Consider the following 16,904-nt stretch of genomic DNA (forward strand, 5'->3'; position numbering starts at 1 on the left):
GAATTTCAGTCGTGACTTCTTTGCATAGTCCTTACTGTAAAATCAAGGTTTATTTATTTCTTCAGTAGCAAATAAATCCTTCAGTTAATGAATCGATATCCAGTGTTGTGAAAAGTCTGAACACTGGAACATCTGCTTTTTGAATTCTGAGGGGGCATTCAGATACTAAGGGAGGAACAGGCTGAAACCATTGCAGTCAAGGTAAAGGATGGACTCATCATGGTTTTGAAAACTTGCTTTGATGTAGTAGAGCTGTCCTCACCTGTGAGAGCAGCCTAGATTAGGTTAAAATAGAAAGTATTTTCTGTTCTTTCTGCAAGCAGGGTGCTTTGGCTGCTAGGGTTAACAGGCAAGGATGAGTTCAGGTCTTAGTTAAACCCTGGTCATTACTGCAGAACTCTTGCTCTGTTTGCTGCAATTTACAATACTGGGCTTCCTGAATGGGCTGTGCCAAGAGGGTTTGTGCCCTGTGTGGTACCACACGAAGCGATAGCAGTTTATTACATTATTACAAGCAACATCAAATCTGTAAATATTACATCAAATTACATCAAATGTAAATATTACATCATTTATTACAAGCAAGGAATTAATTTACGGGTTTCTAGAGGTACTGGGACAACATCATCACTTCCATCTGAGGAGCACAGAGGACATTTGGGTAAATAAGATAGATTCAGGGGTCTTTTGCAGGTAAGTGCTGAGAAAACTCAAAGCAAGAATTTATTTTTTTATAATTTTGGCAGTACTTTTATGATTAATTTGGTTTGAATAATAAACATAACTATGTAAGGGAGACTGCAAGATTCCTCTTAAAAAAAGAACCCAACAAACCACACAAAACCGTCAAGTCTTGTAAGGATGGGAGACAAAAGCTTCTCAGTTGTTAAAGCCCACAATGAAAACATTGCAGCTGCCAGCTAAGAATGAGGGTAGAATTGTTTTCTTTATCATTTATACTTTAAGATTTCATTGATACCACATATTTATTTGTAATATTTACACATGAGAATCTGATTTTTGATATCTGTGTTTTTTGCCTGGCTGTTAGGCAGTTGAGCAGCTGAACATAAAACCAAAGAGCTACAAGGATCTCCTGACAGATGAGCCCTTCACTCGGCAAGACATTGTCACACTGCAGGTGAACTTTTCTCTCTGTTACACCTTATACCATGCAAGGTTCTGTTTTGCAGAGGATGAAATGCTGCTGTGTACACTGTCCTAGCAGCAAACTAAAGAAACTGAACAGAGAAACTTCACTGTATTTTCTTTGTTATCCAGATGAGCCATGAAGATTCCACATGACACAATCTGCATTAGCAGTAACATGGTCTGTGGTATTAAAAGAAACAATGCTTAGAATGTGAAGTATTTAAACTTTTAGGAACTTGACATGTTACATTAAGACTGAAGTGGATTGTCCATCTTACTCTTCCAAAGATGTATAAAGGAGTCAAAGGCTCAGAAAAGTGTTTTTCGTGAAATGTTTCTCTAAATGTGTAGAGTAAGGCAGCAAACCAGAGGACTTTCTCTAATTGTTTGTTTGGAATGTTTTGCTTCTTAATAGAAAAAACAATGTTGGTTCTTTGCTGAGTTTAAGACGATTAAAACCTAAATTAAAAGCATTGTGAATTTACAGTGTAAAAGATAGTTATTTACAGATGAAGTTTAGTATCAAAAGATCTAAAACTTCTGTTTAAAAGTAGGTACTTTTAAGCTTGCATGATTTCAAAACAGGGGAAAAAAGATTTATAGATCATTATTATTGAAATCATGAGTTAGTATGCATCTCATGAACACTTAATTGCCACTAGCCAAGACTAATACAGTCTAATTCAAATAGAAAAATATTTTTCATTTGTGTCTAAATTGAAATAAAGTGTAGCCCTTCTTCCCTACTCCCCAGTGCTTAACATGTTTTTAAATATTTTTCCTCTGTTCCTTTGGGCTTGTTGGTGTTTAAGATAATGCAACAAAGTAAAATGTTTTTATTCCAATGGATGCAAAAAATACAGCCTTTTTTCTGATTGAAAGCTCCCAACAGAGTGTTATTTCTGTAACTGCATAGTTGCTAATGGATTTGGAAAAGTAAAAAAAGACAAGTGTCTAAAAATGTGTCAGTGTACCCGTGTGGAAAACTAAGTTATTTTGAACAAACAATTGAAATGTGCAGTTACTAAAAAATATTTTGGTATGTTTTGTAGGGTTGGAATTGAATGTATGTATAAAGAGTGTGTTCCCATTACTTGCCTAGCTTTGGTTTTTCACAGCTGCTCTAGTCCTCTAAATCTCAAAGTGCAACATCTAAACATTTAGTTGTTCCCCATGTGAGTTTTTATCAGTATTTTTCATCTTCATGCTTGCCATGTTGGGTTTCTGTCTTGCTTGGAGGAATATGTCTAATATGAAACTAAGTAGATTCTGATAGCTGTGCAGTCCAAGGTCACAGTCACACATTGCCTGCACCTCTCCCACCTCCATTTAGGGTGGTGTTCATAATGTGTGAATAGATTTGATCCTCTTCAGTGAACAGTTCATTGTGGATTGGTGTTAACTTCTGCAGTGTACAATCTTGTGCTACACTCTTCTTAAATAAGTTTAGAAATAGCAAAGACACCCCCATCTTGGGATTGGACTGCAAGAGATTTGACCATGTGAATACTGTTGACCAGATAAACTTTGACCTTTTGCCACATCAGCTTTTAAATGTTTCTTTCAGAATTATTTTTAACAGTCTAAAATAGCTTTGGGCTGTTGAAGAAGAGCCATTTACTGCACTGCACAACACCCACTGCAAACTTGCACGTAGAACTCGATTTCTCCTATTCAAATTCTGCCCTACCCTGACTTGCTTTGTTGAGGCCAAGATTCAACCTGAAGTGGCATGACAAGCCCGAGTATTAGGATTGCTTAAGTAGATGTGGTAGAGAAATATGTTGTTATTTTCTCACAGTGTTTTCTTCATATAAATTACTGAAAGACAGACTGATGTCTCCTCTACAAGCTCTCTTGTTGACAACACTGCAGGCAGCGTGGTGGCTTCAGGCTTCACACTGCCAAGCTCCACCACCTGTGGCTCTGTTTCTTAGCCAGAGTTCATGACTGCAATCTGTTGTGTTTCAGAGCTCTACCCCAATTCCTCCTTCGCTTAAAAACCTTTCAGTTCTGTGTTGAAATTTGTCACTTTGTTGTTTTCTCATTCCCCCATGTAAATTGAGTGCTGTGGTATCCAAGAGAGCTGGAATTGAGACTGAGTCGGTATCACTGACCCTGCTGTTTGGCAAAGAAGTTGATCTTAAGGAAGTTACTATAAAAGATATTATTTGCTTTGTAAATAACAGCTGAATAAGACTGTCTGCAATAGCTATGTTTAGCAATAGAAATTAGCATTTCCAGAGGCTGACTCTGAATGTCCTATGAAACAGATGGGGTACCTGTGTTTGGTAGTGAAATACAACATGGTAAGTGGAAAGTATTAATGGTGTATGTTTATCGATTATTTGTATGATCACATTTTTCCTTCTTGATACGTAAAGGACAATCCTACATCTGCTTGGATTTTACCAGAGTAGCAATTGACCTTGAACTTGGCTTCTCTCTCCTAATATATATAATTAAAAACAAAACAAGAAAGATTTGCTCTTTTCAGAGGAGGCAGAATTGCATAATATGCTTTTCCTGTTCTTGCTGCTAAACATTATTCAAACACGAGTCATAATCCACCCTGTTATCTTTTCTGCTAAGCACCATCTCATCTGGTTGCTTTGAATTTAGTAACAGTTATTTATGTGATATTTACTTGTTAAAAAGGACAACTTTTTTTAAATTTGAAACTAAAAAAAGCAGAGTCACAATTTTAGTTGTTTAGAATATTGTCTTATGTCTATGATATGCTTCTCTTTGTAAAGGAATCTGCAGTGCTTCCTACACGTAGTCCATATACAGAAATTACTTTTACCCCTGTTGAAATGCAAATGTCCTGGGGTGAAGCATGGCAGTTTTTCATCAACATATGGCCATATTATCCAGCCAGTCAGGGCAGGAGGTAAAGAATAATACCATATCCTGGTGTGCAAGATACATTAGCAGTACTGGAATGGAGTTACTCAGGTGGAAGAAGTCATGGATTCTAGTTTAGGATTTTACTGATGATGACAGAAATGCAGATGACATTATTCCATATGATAACCTTCTTAGATACAGCGCTCCTAGAATGACTGGGTTTTTAGACTTTAGCTCTTTATACTAAAATTTAAATTTCCTTGTTTTAGCTTTGTGATCTTGATACAAACTCAAGTCAAGCTTTCCATCTTCTGCAGTGCAGGTCTTACATTTTTCCAAGTTTCTCTCTCATATCATTATTTCAGATAATTTTTCTCCCAACTACTGGTTCATGTATCTTTCAAATGGATGTTGCTGTTGTATGTTGTCTATATTTCTCATAACTTTAAATCCACTTATATTCTTTACCTTGATGATGATTGGCTCAGCCTAACTCAGCATCCCTTGAAAATGTCATGAATGTGTTCCCAGCTGACAGACAACTCGAGTACTGTAAGATTAATTAGTTACACTTAATGGGTAGGGCAGGATGTAAAGCGCTTGGAGATCTGTGGGGACAGGCTGTCTGTAATGGAAAAGCTGATATTGTTAACACTTGTTTGCAGTCTTGTTACCTCCCTCTTCTGCTTGCCATTCTGGTACATTGCTGTTCATCATTTCAATTTGCAGTTGGTTTCAAGGTAGGATTGGGCACAACTTTTGAAATAATAGTGCATTAGACCTCAATTCAGATCTAGGTAATTCTTCCAGTCCTGTGTTTTACAGATTTTCCACTAGTATTCAGTCTAAATGTTTAACCTACTTTGAGATTATCTTCCAAGTAAATTTTTGGGGGATTGACTGTTAGATCTTCATGTCAAATCTTTATGGCAAAATCTGGTAGAAATTATTATTAATTAGTGTGAATGTAAATTCCATGTGTGTTTGAATCCAGTATTATACAAATTATTCTTTGTGTAGTGATGTGAAACTTAATGGCAAGCACATAAATACTGTCATCTGAATTCCCACGTATAAGACCAGGCAGGCTGAAACAAGTGTGTGCCCTAGATCAAGTTGGGGGAGATGAACAGGGTCAGGTACTGTTTTGCTGGACACAGTGGTGGGCTTCCCATCCCAGCAAGTGTGAGAAGTCCTGAGTAGAGCAAGAGTGCTGAAATACCCAGCTTTCAAATCCCATTTGATAGGAAGTGTTCAGAGCAGTGAAGAACAATTTCCCCTTTAGCACCCTGTCAATTTGTCATCCTCCACTGTGGCTCTGTTCACAAACAAGAGACAAACTTAAGTTTGTAAGGATACAGCAGAAGTTATTCCTGCTCTGGAAACTCTACAAAGCTATTGCTGTGTGCTGGCAGGGGATTTAATGAGAAATGTGGCTGTGCTCAGTGGCAGTGCTGCAGGTGAGACAGAGGCACGTGGGGGTTCCTCCTTGCCTAAGGAATTGCAATAAAGCCCCTGCCCTTCTGTGCCAGGGGTAGCAGGCACAGTGCTCTGGTGGCAGCCTGCAGAGAGCCTTCCCTGGTAGATGCAGGCTAACAAATGCATCTTCTCTGCACTGCAGAAAAAGAAAAGAAAACACCAAATCTGGGTAAATGCTAACGGGTTTGGTGCTGTTAAAGGGAAAAAAAGCCTCATACTGTTATGTGCTTCCTTATGTCAGTTTTATTGTTTCTATATAACCTAATCAGCTGTGGACAAGGCATGGCTCCCAACAAGCTGTTAAACACCACTGACATTTGTGGCAGAAAGCACCACTAATGAGCAGAGCTGGAGGTAGCTGAGCTGCACACTGTTAATTGATATTTCACTCCTCAGCTATTCCTCATTTGCTCTTTGTGTGACAGAAGGTCAGAGCAGATTTCCTCACGGTTGTAGGTGAGGTCTCTGTGAGGGAGAGCCCTGCACCAATGGACGTGCAGAGTGGTGGGTAAAGAAGTGGGACATGGTCAGCACATGAGGGTGACAGATCTGAGGATAATTAGGGATGCAGCATGACAAACCAAATGGTAAGAGAGAAATCAGGACTCAAAGAAATCAGTCTAAACCTGCTGGTTTTAACCTGCTTTTTGGGGGCTTGTATGTGGTGAATAAGATTAATAGAGTTCAAGCTGTTTCCCTGAATTTGTAAAACCAGAAAAAAAACAAGTGGAATAAAACTTGAGATTAGCTGTTTTCAGAGCTCAGCTTTCAGGAAAACATTAAATATGATATTTTTAATAGTGATGATATTTAGCATCCCTTTGAAGTCTGTATCTGTGCTAGTAATTTGCTAAACTAAATTTTATGGTTCATAACCTTAATAAGAAAAACCCTGAGACTGCCAGCCATGGTGTTTTGAATATGTATTTGTATTTTTAAACATGCTAAGACAAACAAAAGTAGGCCATGGTTCATCTTCCTTTCTGGTTTCTGTGCAATTATGCAGAACTTATTTCTTTAGGTCTTTGGGCTCCAGGCCTTAATCTTGACAGGATTGGGAACATCCCCATGAGTCCAGCCCTTCTCTGACTAGAAGAGGCAATTAATTCATTAGAACTTGAGGCTTTGACAATGTGACTGTGTCTGTCTGCCCATCCCTGTGGCATCTTGTTTGGACTGCTCTGATTCTGTGCCCAGTAATTGTCATGGATGCAATGAGAGGAGCTTGGCAAGCTTATTATTAGTGTTTATACAGTTTTCTTCCTGAAGTGATGTCTAAAGACTGTGCAAACTTACAAAATTTTCATAGTCTTACTTTTATAAAATGTGTACCTCATGTTGTAGGACTTGGTACAGTCAGTAAGGAAATGGTTTGTGTCTTCTGCAGCACGGGTTGGACAGTCAGGTGTGTTTCTGCACTTGGGGGCAGGTTGAAGCAACTGGGATCTTGTGTTTGACTTAGTATTCACTGCAGTACTTTCACAGTACGCTAATTCTGATTCACACTAATTGTAATCAAACTAATTCTAATCCAACTTCTCTTAGTATATCAAGATGCTGTTTTTAGAGGGAGGAATAAACATGTCCTAGGTGTCCTGTACAAGATGGTGCTCAAATTTCAATTTGAGGAGCCATTTTTTGAGGGACTATTCCACTGACAGAGGGAAATCTTTTTTGGGGTGGGAGTGTGGCTTGTCCTCCTTGATGTGTGGTAAGACTCTTGCTTTGCGGAATCAGGAATACAAGGGACAACACTGTAAACCAAACCTTTGTTTATTTCCATCGGAACATGGATGTGATGGAAGGACCTTGTACAGAGGACCTGGGTCACAGTTCTGGGGTTTGGGGTTGAGCTCTCTCAGAGGGCAGATGGACAGCTGGTCTGCAAGGAGGAGCTGCCCTGTGGCCTTTCTGTCATGAAATAATGGATGCACTGCCAAAGCAGGGGCTGATGGTGATTTGGAGAGCCCTGAGAAAGACCCTGCAAGGAAAGAGGCTGTAAACATTTTGCTGGAGTTGCTCTATGCCTGTGCTTAGGCTGGTTAAGCCACACAGATGTTTGAATGAACTGTGGCTGTTAAACAGTGTGAGTTAACCTGATTTATGATACCCTGAGCATAAGCCCCTGTGTTTTGTAAGGCACTGGCAGTTGTGATGTCCTTTATTTATTTTTAAACAATCAATAAATCAATAAATTAAGAAGCATTATTTAGGGGAACATCATGAAGGTGTTTTCTGTTTCATTTTTACTGCTTCCTTCCCTCCTATCCATAAAAAACTGGTTTCAGTAGTCAGTTTTGCCCTTCAGCTTTGCCATGAACTGCAGACATGGATTGCTATAAATCCCTTTATCTCTTTTAATATTAATACACAGATATTTTTTCCCTTTCCTGAAAGGATAAGCAGTTCTTCCTTCCTTCCTTCACCTTTTGAGGTAGTACATTTATGTGCAGAGCAGTGATTGCTGTCTTGGAAAGCTGAAGCTCATGATTTGCTGCAGAGTATTTGGGAGTGAAAACGTTCTGTGAAAAGACATGAAGTTTTTTCTCTAGACTTTCTCCATGGATCATGTTTGCTGTCAGAAAGCAAGGCTCAAAATCATCTCTATTCACATATATAAATATGTATGTAAGGTAATAAATAATAAATACACTTGAGGGCTGGTGTCAGAGGAAACAGAAAAGGCTAAAAAATAAATCCAAATTTCCTATTTTTTAGTAGTTTTATTTAAGGATTGTCTGTTTCTAAAGCAAGATCATAAAGACATAATTTTTTGGGGCCGTTTTTTTGTCTCAGTGAAGATCTATTGGAGGGGTATACTGGGACAGGAAACAATAGGAAATTGTTATCTGGTGATTAGGAAAGGGGACAGCAGAAAGCCAGGAGATCACATTCAGGTGCAGAATCACACAGCTTGATTTCATAAATGTGTTTTGGTTTTACTACCAGCAATAGAACTAAAACTGCACTCTCTGGTGGAAGCATACTATTTCAGAGATTAATGAAAGGCATAATTAGATCATTTTATAAATTATGGAGCTAGCAGCTCTGCTTGTATTAAGCATTACAGAGATGAAATTGTCCGACTTTTTATCAACCATGGTAGTCTGAGAAGCCTTGTTAAATTTTTTAGGATAATATATTTAATGCTATTCATGTTAGGTCATAGTTTTTTGCATAGTATGTTGCATTATTTTTATCTGAACTAGAAAATATTGCATATTATTTTGTTAGTTTGGTATTTTTAAAGTTTGAATTGTTTTCTGTAAGATAGACTTTCCATTAGTGACTGGGTGTCCTGGGCTGATGTTTTGACCTTTTTGTGCTGCAGAGGAGCTTGAGGAGAAAACCTTGAAGTCATTGTAAGGAGAGGATTAAAGACTGTTTAATAATAGTATGAAGTAACCTAGATCACCAGTAGGCATTCCTTGTCTCACTCTCTCTAGTGAAAGGTCAGAGTTCTGCAGAAAGTTGCCCAGAGATAGCACAAAGAATCACAGTTAATGGACTGTGTGTTTTTGCTGTTTTCCTCCAGTGGTCACTAAATTGAATTTTCATAATAGCTTTTTTCTTTTTTTTTTTTTTCATCGTTTTTAAACATAGTTCTGTGAGCACTAGTGAAAAAACCAACTGTCAAAACAGTTCTTACTGCATAGACTTGCTCTGAGGTTTTATTTGTATTTTGAAATGCATTGCAAAAGTTCACGGAGCATGTGCAAATCAGGCCTAGGATTATAAATAGCAGGAGATAGCTGATATGCTTTTGCGTAGATTTTAGACCAAAGCTCAGAACAAAGGAAAGAGCCAGGGGATTGCATTGTTCTTGCTTCTCTAGGATAGGGGAGACTTGGCTGAGTTCTCTTAGTAGCTCCTGTAGGTGATATACGTGTAATATTATGTTTGGAACTGAATTCCAGATCCCTAAGGAGTCTGCTGTGAACAGAATCATTGCTGATGTTGGTTGGGGTTGATTGCTTTATATTTTTTTCATCTTTCTGTGGTTTGGGGAGTATGGAAGTTACTCTGTTTCTCCCTGCTTAATATGGTATCTGCCTAGTCTGTTGCTTGGAATATGTGCCTACCAAGGTCTCTGATACTAGTTTTTTAATTATTATTATTTTCAGGATCCAACAAACCTGGATAAGTTCAATGTCTCAAACTTCTTTCATGTTAAGAACAACATAAAAGTAATCGATCCAGGTAAGGATGAATTGAAGGTTGGCTGAGAAAGCACGAACCCAAACACGCAAAATCTGAAGATGATGTTGTAGAATTGACTCTGTTTTCTGGAAGAACACCTCTCAGTGGTTAGCTTATTATGCTTATACCTGGTTTTTGGGTTTTTAATCTGCTGTTGTGCAAGCATCTCTTTCCATTTACCCAATCAAAATAAGTGAGTATTATCTCAGATATGGAATATCTATTATCCAGCAAATAATAAGCATACCAGGACAGAGGACAAGTGAAACTTGTAAAAATTAAATATAATATTAAAATACTAACTAAATCAAATTCCACAGTCCAGAAATCTTCTTCCGCTACTGGCACATTAAATATCTGATTCTGGGATTTTTGTATCACAGACCTATCCATTCAGTGAGGAGGTGAAGGACAGAAGTTTATATTGTACCCAATTGTATTTTGTCTTTATTGTTCTACAAAAATTTTACAAGACTTGAATGGACTTAGATAATTTCTAGTGGTTTCAAATAAATTTTCTTGATAGTTGGCTTGATTTTTTTTTTTCTTGTACATCATATTGGCATTTATTGTGCTATACTTTGGGTTACACTGTCATTAGTGTTATACATTGCTATTTGTCACGGTGTCTGGATGAATATATGTCGTTTCTAGACTGTTTTATTTTTAAAAATGTAGCATTGATATCTGGAAAATTTTTATGTAATTAGTTATGTAATAAACTGAAGGAGAACAAAATACAATGTTTCTTTTAATTCTGAGTGATTTGACTTTGTCTTACCTAGATGAAGAAAAAGCAAAATTAGATCCATCTTACTATTTGAAAAATACAAATACAGAGACCCGAGAGACTTTACTGGAGCTTTACAAGGAATTCAAAGGTGATGATATTTTAGCAGCTACTATGAAGGCTCCTGAAAAGAAGAAAGTGGATAAGCTGAACGCAGTAAGTTGACTTAATTTGTAGTTTGGTACTGATTGACTTCTTCAAGAATGGTAATAGTTGTTTTTCTTCTTAGAGGCCGTATTGCAGTATAAACAAACACTGCTCCTTATGTTTCCTCTCACTCAGAAATTTGTCATAGATATAAAGATGAGAATCATATCAGGATTCCTTAGACATGCATAGTATGTGTCAGAGAGTTTCAGTTTGTTAAATCATTGCAAATGAACCTAAACATTTGAGAACTGAATCACAATAAGAAGGAAGAACCCTTATGATGCGGTTATGTATGTGTTGGCAGAACCTTTTTCTCAGGTTGTAATGTCTCACTTTGACTTTATCATTTCTTCTGCATTTATTGGCAGAGAGAGCTCACCTTAAGGGTAGTGCAAGTGAATAATTTCTGGTGTGGACGAATACATAAATCATCCACAACTGCTCCTCCATTTTCTTTTTCCACTGGAATGCAGGGTTTAGTGGAATATTTTAAAGGATGTTCTTCCAGGTGCATATTCATGGTTGTCAAGAGAAACAATTCATCTGTATCTAGATTTCCTACATCAAAGGCTATTTGAAATGGGAAAGAGAGAGTATTCTTCTGTCCTTTAATAATTCTGGGATGTATGTGCTTACTTGCTTTGATTACACTTACCTAAAAACTAACAGCAGTGCAGCACACAGCTTTTAATGAGGGGGCTTAGAGACAGATTAGGGAATGTATGTGACCAAGGAGTAGGATCACAAATGCCCCCTTTTTGGGACATTGTAGTGTTACAATAAAAACTGATACATATATAAGAAGAATTAAAAAGAGGGCAGAGGTAAGGATGAGCCCTACAATGTTGGGGAAGTCAGGTTGTCAGCTTATGATGTGGATGGGCATAGCTGTAAACCTGCTTAGGATGCAGTGAAACCTTAGGGAATGACCATTGACCTGGCCTGGACTCTTTACAGGCATTTCCCTGGAGCTGCTGAACATGTCTCTGAGTTTATTAGATCTTTGCAATTTACTACAAAATCCATGTGTGACGTTAATGTTTCCCTTCTGTAGAATTACAGAGCTCAAAATAGACCTTGGGAACCATGGGATGGTGCCTGTGCACACAGCAGGGCCACCTGTGGGAGGGGCTGGTTTGCTCTCCCCTACAGTAGCTCTGTGGTTCACAGTGTTTTCCTTCCACTCAGCAGCACTAGCACTGGAGACTTCTACAGATGTCCTGGCAGAAGTACTCCTTGCCTCTCTCCATCCATGGAGATAGAAATAAATTCTGATAATAGAATCTTTGCATAGTGATGTATTAAACTGTAGTGGAAGCATTAAGCCCCTTTGGCTCAGCGCATGAGCAGCCTTAGCTACAGTTTCATCAGAGCAAATATGGGCAACAGATGGAGAATTATCACTGCACTGGGTGTTTGTTTCTTTCAGTAGCAGCTAAAGCAGATAGCCTTCAGAAGGATGGCATTTGTGTGTTTCTAATGCCTATATAGTATCTTTGGTAGATAAATTCTAAGATCTAATGTCTTTTCTCTTGCTTTTTCCTCTACAAACAGGCTCACTATTCCACTGGAGCTGTAAGTGCTTCGTTCACCTCCACTGCAATGGTGCCTGAAACTACTCACGAAGCAGGTACCAGAACTATGTACCTACAAATTGTTGATTCATTTCTAAGATTCAAAGCGTGCTCCTTAGCACACATACATTTATGAGGACTGAAGGAATTAATTGGTAATTGGTCAGTGCTGATGCCATGGAAATGTATTCCCGACCAGATATATCCTTACTTTCCAGTGAGGTTGTTCTGAAAATACTGGAGCAATTATGATCAAGCTTTGGCTTTGAATAACAGTTGCTTCTTTTGAACCAAAATTAATGAGACATTTTCTATGCCCAGGGATGACAAATTGACATATCCCCTTTTCTAAGTTAGGAATTAAATATAATATCTCCTCAGATACCATGCAAAACCTTGCCCACCTTTTTGGCCTACCTCACTATTAGAACAACAGCAAAGTTTGTGACGGTAACTTTTAGTTTACTGATTTTCACACAAAAATACATTTTAATACAGTAAAGTTTTCCCTTTATTCTCCAGCCTAAACACAAATGTATAGTATTTACTTAGTGTGGATGTTGATTAAATAGCTGAGTCATTAGTATTTCTAGCTGAGAAAGTTGGGCACTAAAATTTAGATTGCACATACTTACGCAAAGATTGAACACATTGCTAAAACTATGTTTATCAAATTCAGTTCCTTTACTTGGTAAGCTACAGTGATTTGAAAGTGACTGAGTGCAGAAAATATCTGACTAACTGGACATTTTGACAAAATGGAAATGGATACATCATAGATTGATCATTTGGTTTGACTTACCAGTAATGTAACAGCTTCAGTTGTTTTCAGAACTGGGTAGGTCTCTGTATGTCAGCAGTTTGTGGTTGACTGATGAATACCTGCTTGGCTTCCAGGATTGACAAGAAGCAATTTGGGTTCAAAGTAGCATTTGTGGTTGGTAGACATTGCTTGAAAATTATAGTTTGCAATACTGAATGCTTCTGGGATTTAAAATATACATTATTTAGTTGGTTCTCAAAGAGTTGGTGGTTTACTGTAATGGAAAGTGTTTTGCACAGAGATTAATGCAAGGTTATCATAGATGAATTGCAGAGTAGGATCCCTCAAGACCTAGTACCATAGGAGAAGAGGTCAGACAGTAGGTTCTATGAATTGTGTACTGATGATTTCTAAAGATCAGTGAGCAAGCTTACGGAGAGCTAATTACTGTCTTTTGCTTTGACGTAGCTGCTATTGAAGAAGATGTTGTGAGATACCAATATGTGAAGAAGAAGGGATATGTGCGACTTCACACTAATAAAGGAGACCTAAACTTGGAGCTGCACTGTGACATGGTACTGTGCCCCATAAGATGAATTTCTTAGATAACAACCAGAATTGGAGCTGGCAGTGGAAATGTGTTTATATATATATATATATATATACACTATATGTGGAAGTGCTCTCTGTGAGTAGTCCCATCATTTTAGTGGACTACCTACAATATGCCAAGGTACATGTTTAGAGCTTTGAAGGGTCAGGACTAATGACTCAAACAATGACCAGGAAGGAGGAGAGCAAAGAGAAGGCAGAGCACAGTGAGGAGGGAATAATCCAGTGTTACACAGCAGCTTACTGGCAGAACCAGGAAAGGAACCTCACTGAAACCAAGAGTAGTCTGTCAGTCTGAGTTCATGTAGTTAAGATCCCCAGAAATGGTTTGATTTGTTTCTAAAGCCTAAGCTTTATAGAACAAACCTAAATGAAAACCTTAAATCATGTTTTTACTTCCTGTTTTCCCAGTTCTTAAAGTTCATGTTTTCAAACACCTTCCCTTTGCCATTAAGAGAAGTTGATTTTAAAAGGACAACAGACTGGAGCTTTTTATAGTCTATACAGTCTGATTCTGGGAGAAATCAGTGGCTCTTAAAATAATAAACATGTCAAGGCTTCTGATAGATGAATGAGTTGTGGCGACAATGATGTCTCAAACGTCACTGCTTGGGTAGTGTGTTTGCTTATTTATTTGTACAGCCACTTCTACAAAAGGAAAAAAAGTTTTCAAACCTTTGATGGTTTACTGAGATTTTTGTCTCAGGATATTACAGGCCTGAAAGTTGGTATTTTAAAAAGTTGAAGGATGTGAATAGGGGTTTAAATGGTAAAATTTGTGTTTCTTGTGAGCCTCACAATGCTTGAGGGCAGTGGTGCTGGGTAGGAGCTGGGGTGCCTGCTGTGAAATCCAGCTGTACTGGGAGAATGCATCCATTTTTGTGTGCAAGGAAGAAAAAGGAGCAAACAGCATAAGCCTTCTGGCTTTTCCTTCCTTTCTCTCACGTGAGTAAGAAGCAAGATATGTGTAAACATCTCAAGCTGATCTATGCAAACAGCATGAAAATCTCCACAGCAGTGTATCATGTTAGTAATTCTATAGGTCTCTGTCATCCCTACAGGTGTTTTCCATGCTCTGAAATAGTAACACTGTAATAAGGCAAAAAGCAGAGGATGTGAGTACAGCAATATTTAGGGGAAGTGGCAGAACGAGCAGCTTGCATTGAATCATTTGTTTTGCCATATGTTCTCAAACTGGCTCCTGGCTAAAGCAGGCTGATTGCAGCTATTCTTATCAGCATGGGCTTTTTGGCCACATGTATGACCAGTGTCACTCAGTCCTGAGGACCCAGGCTCAATTGCTCATTATAAACTTCCTGTATGATATCTATTGTGTTTCCTATTCCTGTGAATTCCTATTAATCCACCTTTCACACACAAAGTTTCTTCATGCACACCCTGGAAGTGTGTGCTGTTTTACACAACCAGACATGCTCCAACACTGGCCTTCAGCCATCTGTTCCTTCGTGTCGATTAAATCTGTGTGAATTTAGCAGACCTTTGGCACTGAATATGTTTAGAATAAACAGGAAAAACTTGCTGCTGTAGGGAGGTTTTCACAACATCCACCTTAGGTTATCATCCTAGGTCTGTGAAATAAGTTCTTTCCAGGTGGTACTTGTTTTTCTCCCTTTACTAAATAAGGAGTTTGTGCTTCTGACTTTGTTTTTCCTGAATCCCACTGAGGTCAGCTCAGTGCAGACAGAGCAAACATCTTACAAACATATAGCACATACATAGGTCACAAACATATACACAAATCAGCTACAATGAATCTATTGAGACTGTAAAGATCAATGTAGAAAATAGGGAAGGGACAAAATCTAAACATTGTTCAACACTTCCAGTTCACCCTGCTTGTGAATATGCGTGGCAATAGTCTTAATTAATCATATGCCAAGTTTTTATCAGCTTTTCTGCCTTATCCAGTGCAAAGGCTGGACCAGTCCTGGGAGCTAATTGGAGCTGGTTTATATACAGAATTTGGTTTTCCTGTCAGAGTGTACAGTGTGGGTAAGGTCCTTAAATGCAGTCTGGAGGAACAGGACTATACCATAATGCTCACTCAAATTAAACTGCACAGTTGTTTTTTTTTAATTGCTGAGGGATATCCTGCACTCTGGTCATTATGGAAGCCACCCTGGCAGTGATCATAATTTCACTGCTGCAAATATTTGATTGTGAAATGTTTAAGGAAGCTCAAGGATAAAGTTGCCATATAAATTTGACAAATATCTGTGTCTGGAGGTAGGACTTGCAACATTTAAATTACAATTTAAAACAGTTTTATGGTTTAGATTTCACTACATACTTTGAGGTGAACTCTCCTCACTAAAATAGAGAGCAGCAAATGACATACTTGCTCTCTTAGATTACTGAATTTTCAGTTGGATTTTCACGCCTCTTGTCTGTATTTAAGCAAAATATTCCTGCAGTTGTGCTGTCAGCACTCTGCACTGCTTCTGAAATCTGCCCAGTATCTGTTGCCTTCAATACTCTCCTTGGGTGCTCATTCCCTACCCCTTCACAGCTCTGTTGTCTCCTTTCTTTCCCATTTTTTTTTGAGTTATTTGCCAGTATGGATTGTTTGTAGCTCAGTCTATATGTACATGTGGAAACCTTTGTTTAAAAATAAATATAGGGTTCTTCATATACAAGTACTCTAAGGTGCCAGTGAATAAGATTGATAGTGATGAAATTCTTCCTAGCACCAAAAACCTAATCAAGAAATGTTTTGTATTGATCCAGGGCAGGAAGTCAGTGTTGCAGTGTGATTGAAGTCATCAGTTACTTTGTGACAAGTTTCAAAAAGAGCATGAAATAGGACTAGAATCCAGGTATTTTCAGTGTTTTGAGATCGCTTGTTCAGAGCACCAGAAAACTTCACTCAGATTCCAGAAGAATGGTGTGTGGTTTCAATCATTGACCTGAAAAAAGACGACTTTGGAAGATAAGCTGGATTTTTTTCCCACCCTTTTGAATTTGTGCCTCAGATGAGTGAAGGTACTGTTCTCTCTTGGGATCATAGCAGTGTGCCTACTTCTTTTTTTTGGTCCTTTGTTTTTCTCCCAGTTGTCTTATTTAGATACAGTATGTTCCTCCTGATGGGGACTGATCAGATGGCCATTTGTAGGGACATTTTCCAGGAAGCTGAGTTCAGCTGCACATAAGCAACATTTGTTGTATACACTAATTGGATAAAAATTTACAAAAATTCTACTTGCCAGAAGTAATTCTGGCAAGTACAGAAGATTTAACAACATCCAACGAATGTTATTCTGTCAGTTCTAGTCCTATGCATGTCAAACATAAATTCTGAAGAAATAACTGATGA

The 16,904-nt window shown here is 38.2% G+C and overlaps 1 protein-coding gene across 1 annotated transcript in view; it reads left to right on the forward strand.

Annotated features, from left to right (window-relative positions):
* PPIL2 (peptidylprolyl isomerase like 2) overlaps positions 1 to 16,904 on the forward strand; it is a 66,281-nt gene that overhangs the window by 17,550 nt on the left and 31,827 nt on the right. Inside the window, exons 8-12 of the mRNA XM_005524383.3 lie at positions 1,052 to 1,141; positions 9,606 to 9,681; positions 10,467 to 10,627; positions 12,176 to 12,251; positions 13,427 to 13,533. Of these exons, the coding sequence (XP_005524440.1) occupies positions 1,052 to 1,141; positions 9,606 to 9,681; positions 10,467 to 10,627; positions 12,176 to 12,251; positions 13,427 to 13,533 (510 nt within the window). The remainder of the gene's footprint in view (positions 1 to 1,051; positions 1,142 to 9,605; positions 9,682 to 10,466; positions 10,628 to 12,175; positions 12,252 to 13,426; positions 13,534 to 16,904) is intronic.

Source organism: Pseudopodoces humilis, chromosome 20, assembly GCF_049639895.1.
Source record: "Pseudopodoces humilis isolate 2021_Gansu_Grassland_sample_001 chromosome 20, ASM4963989v1, whole genome shotgun sequence".
Classification (NCBI taxonomy): Eukaryota; Metazoa; Chordata; class Aves; order Passeriformes; family Paridae; genus Pseudopodoces; species Pseudopodoces humilis.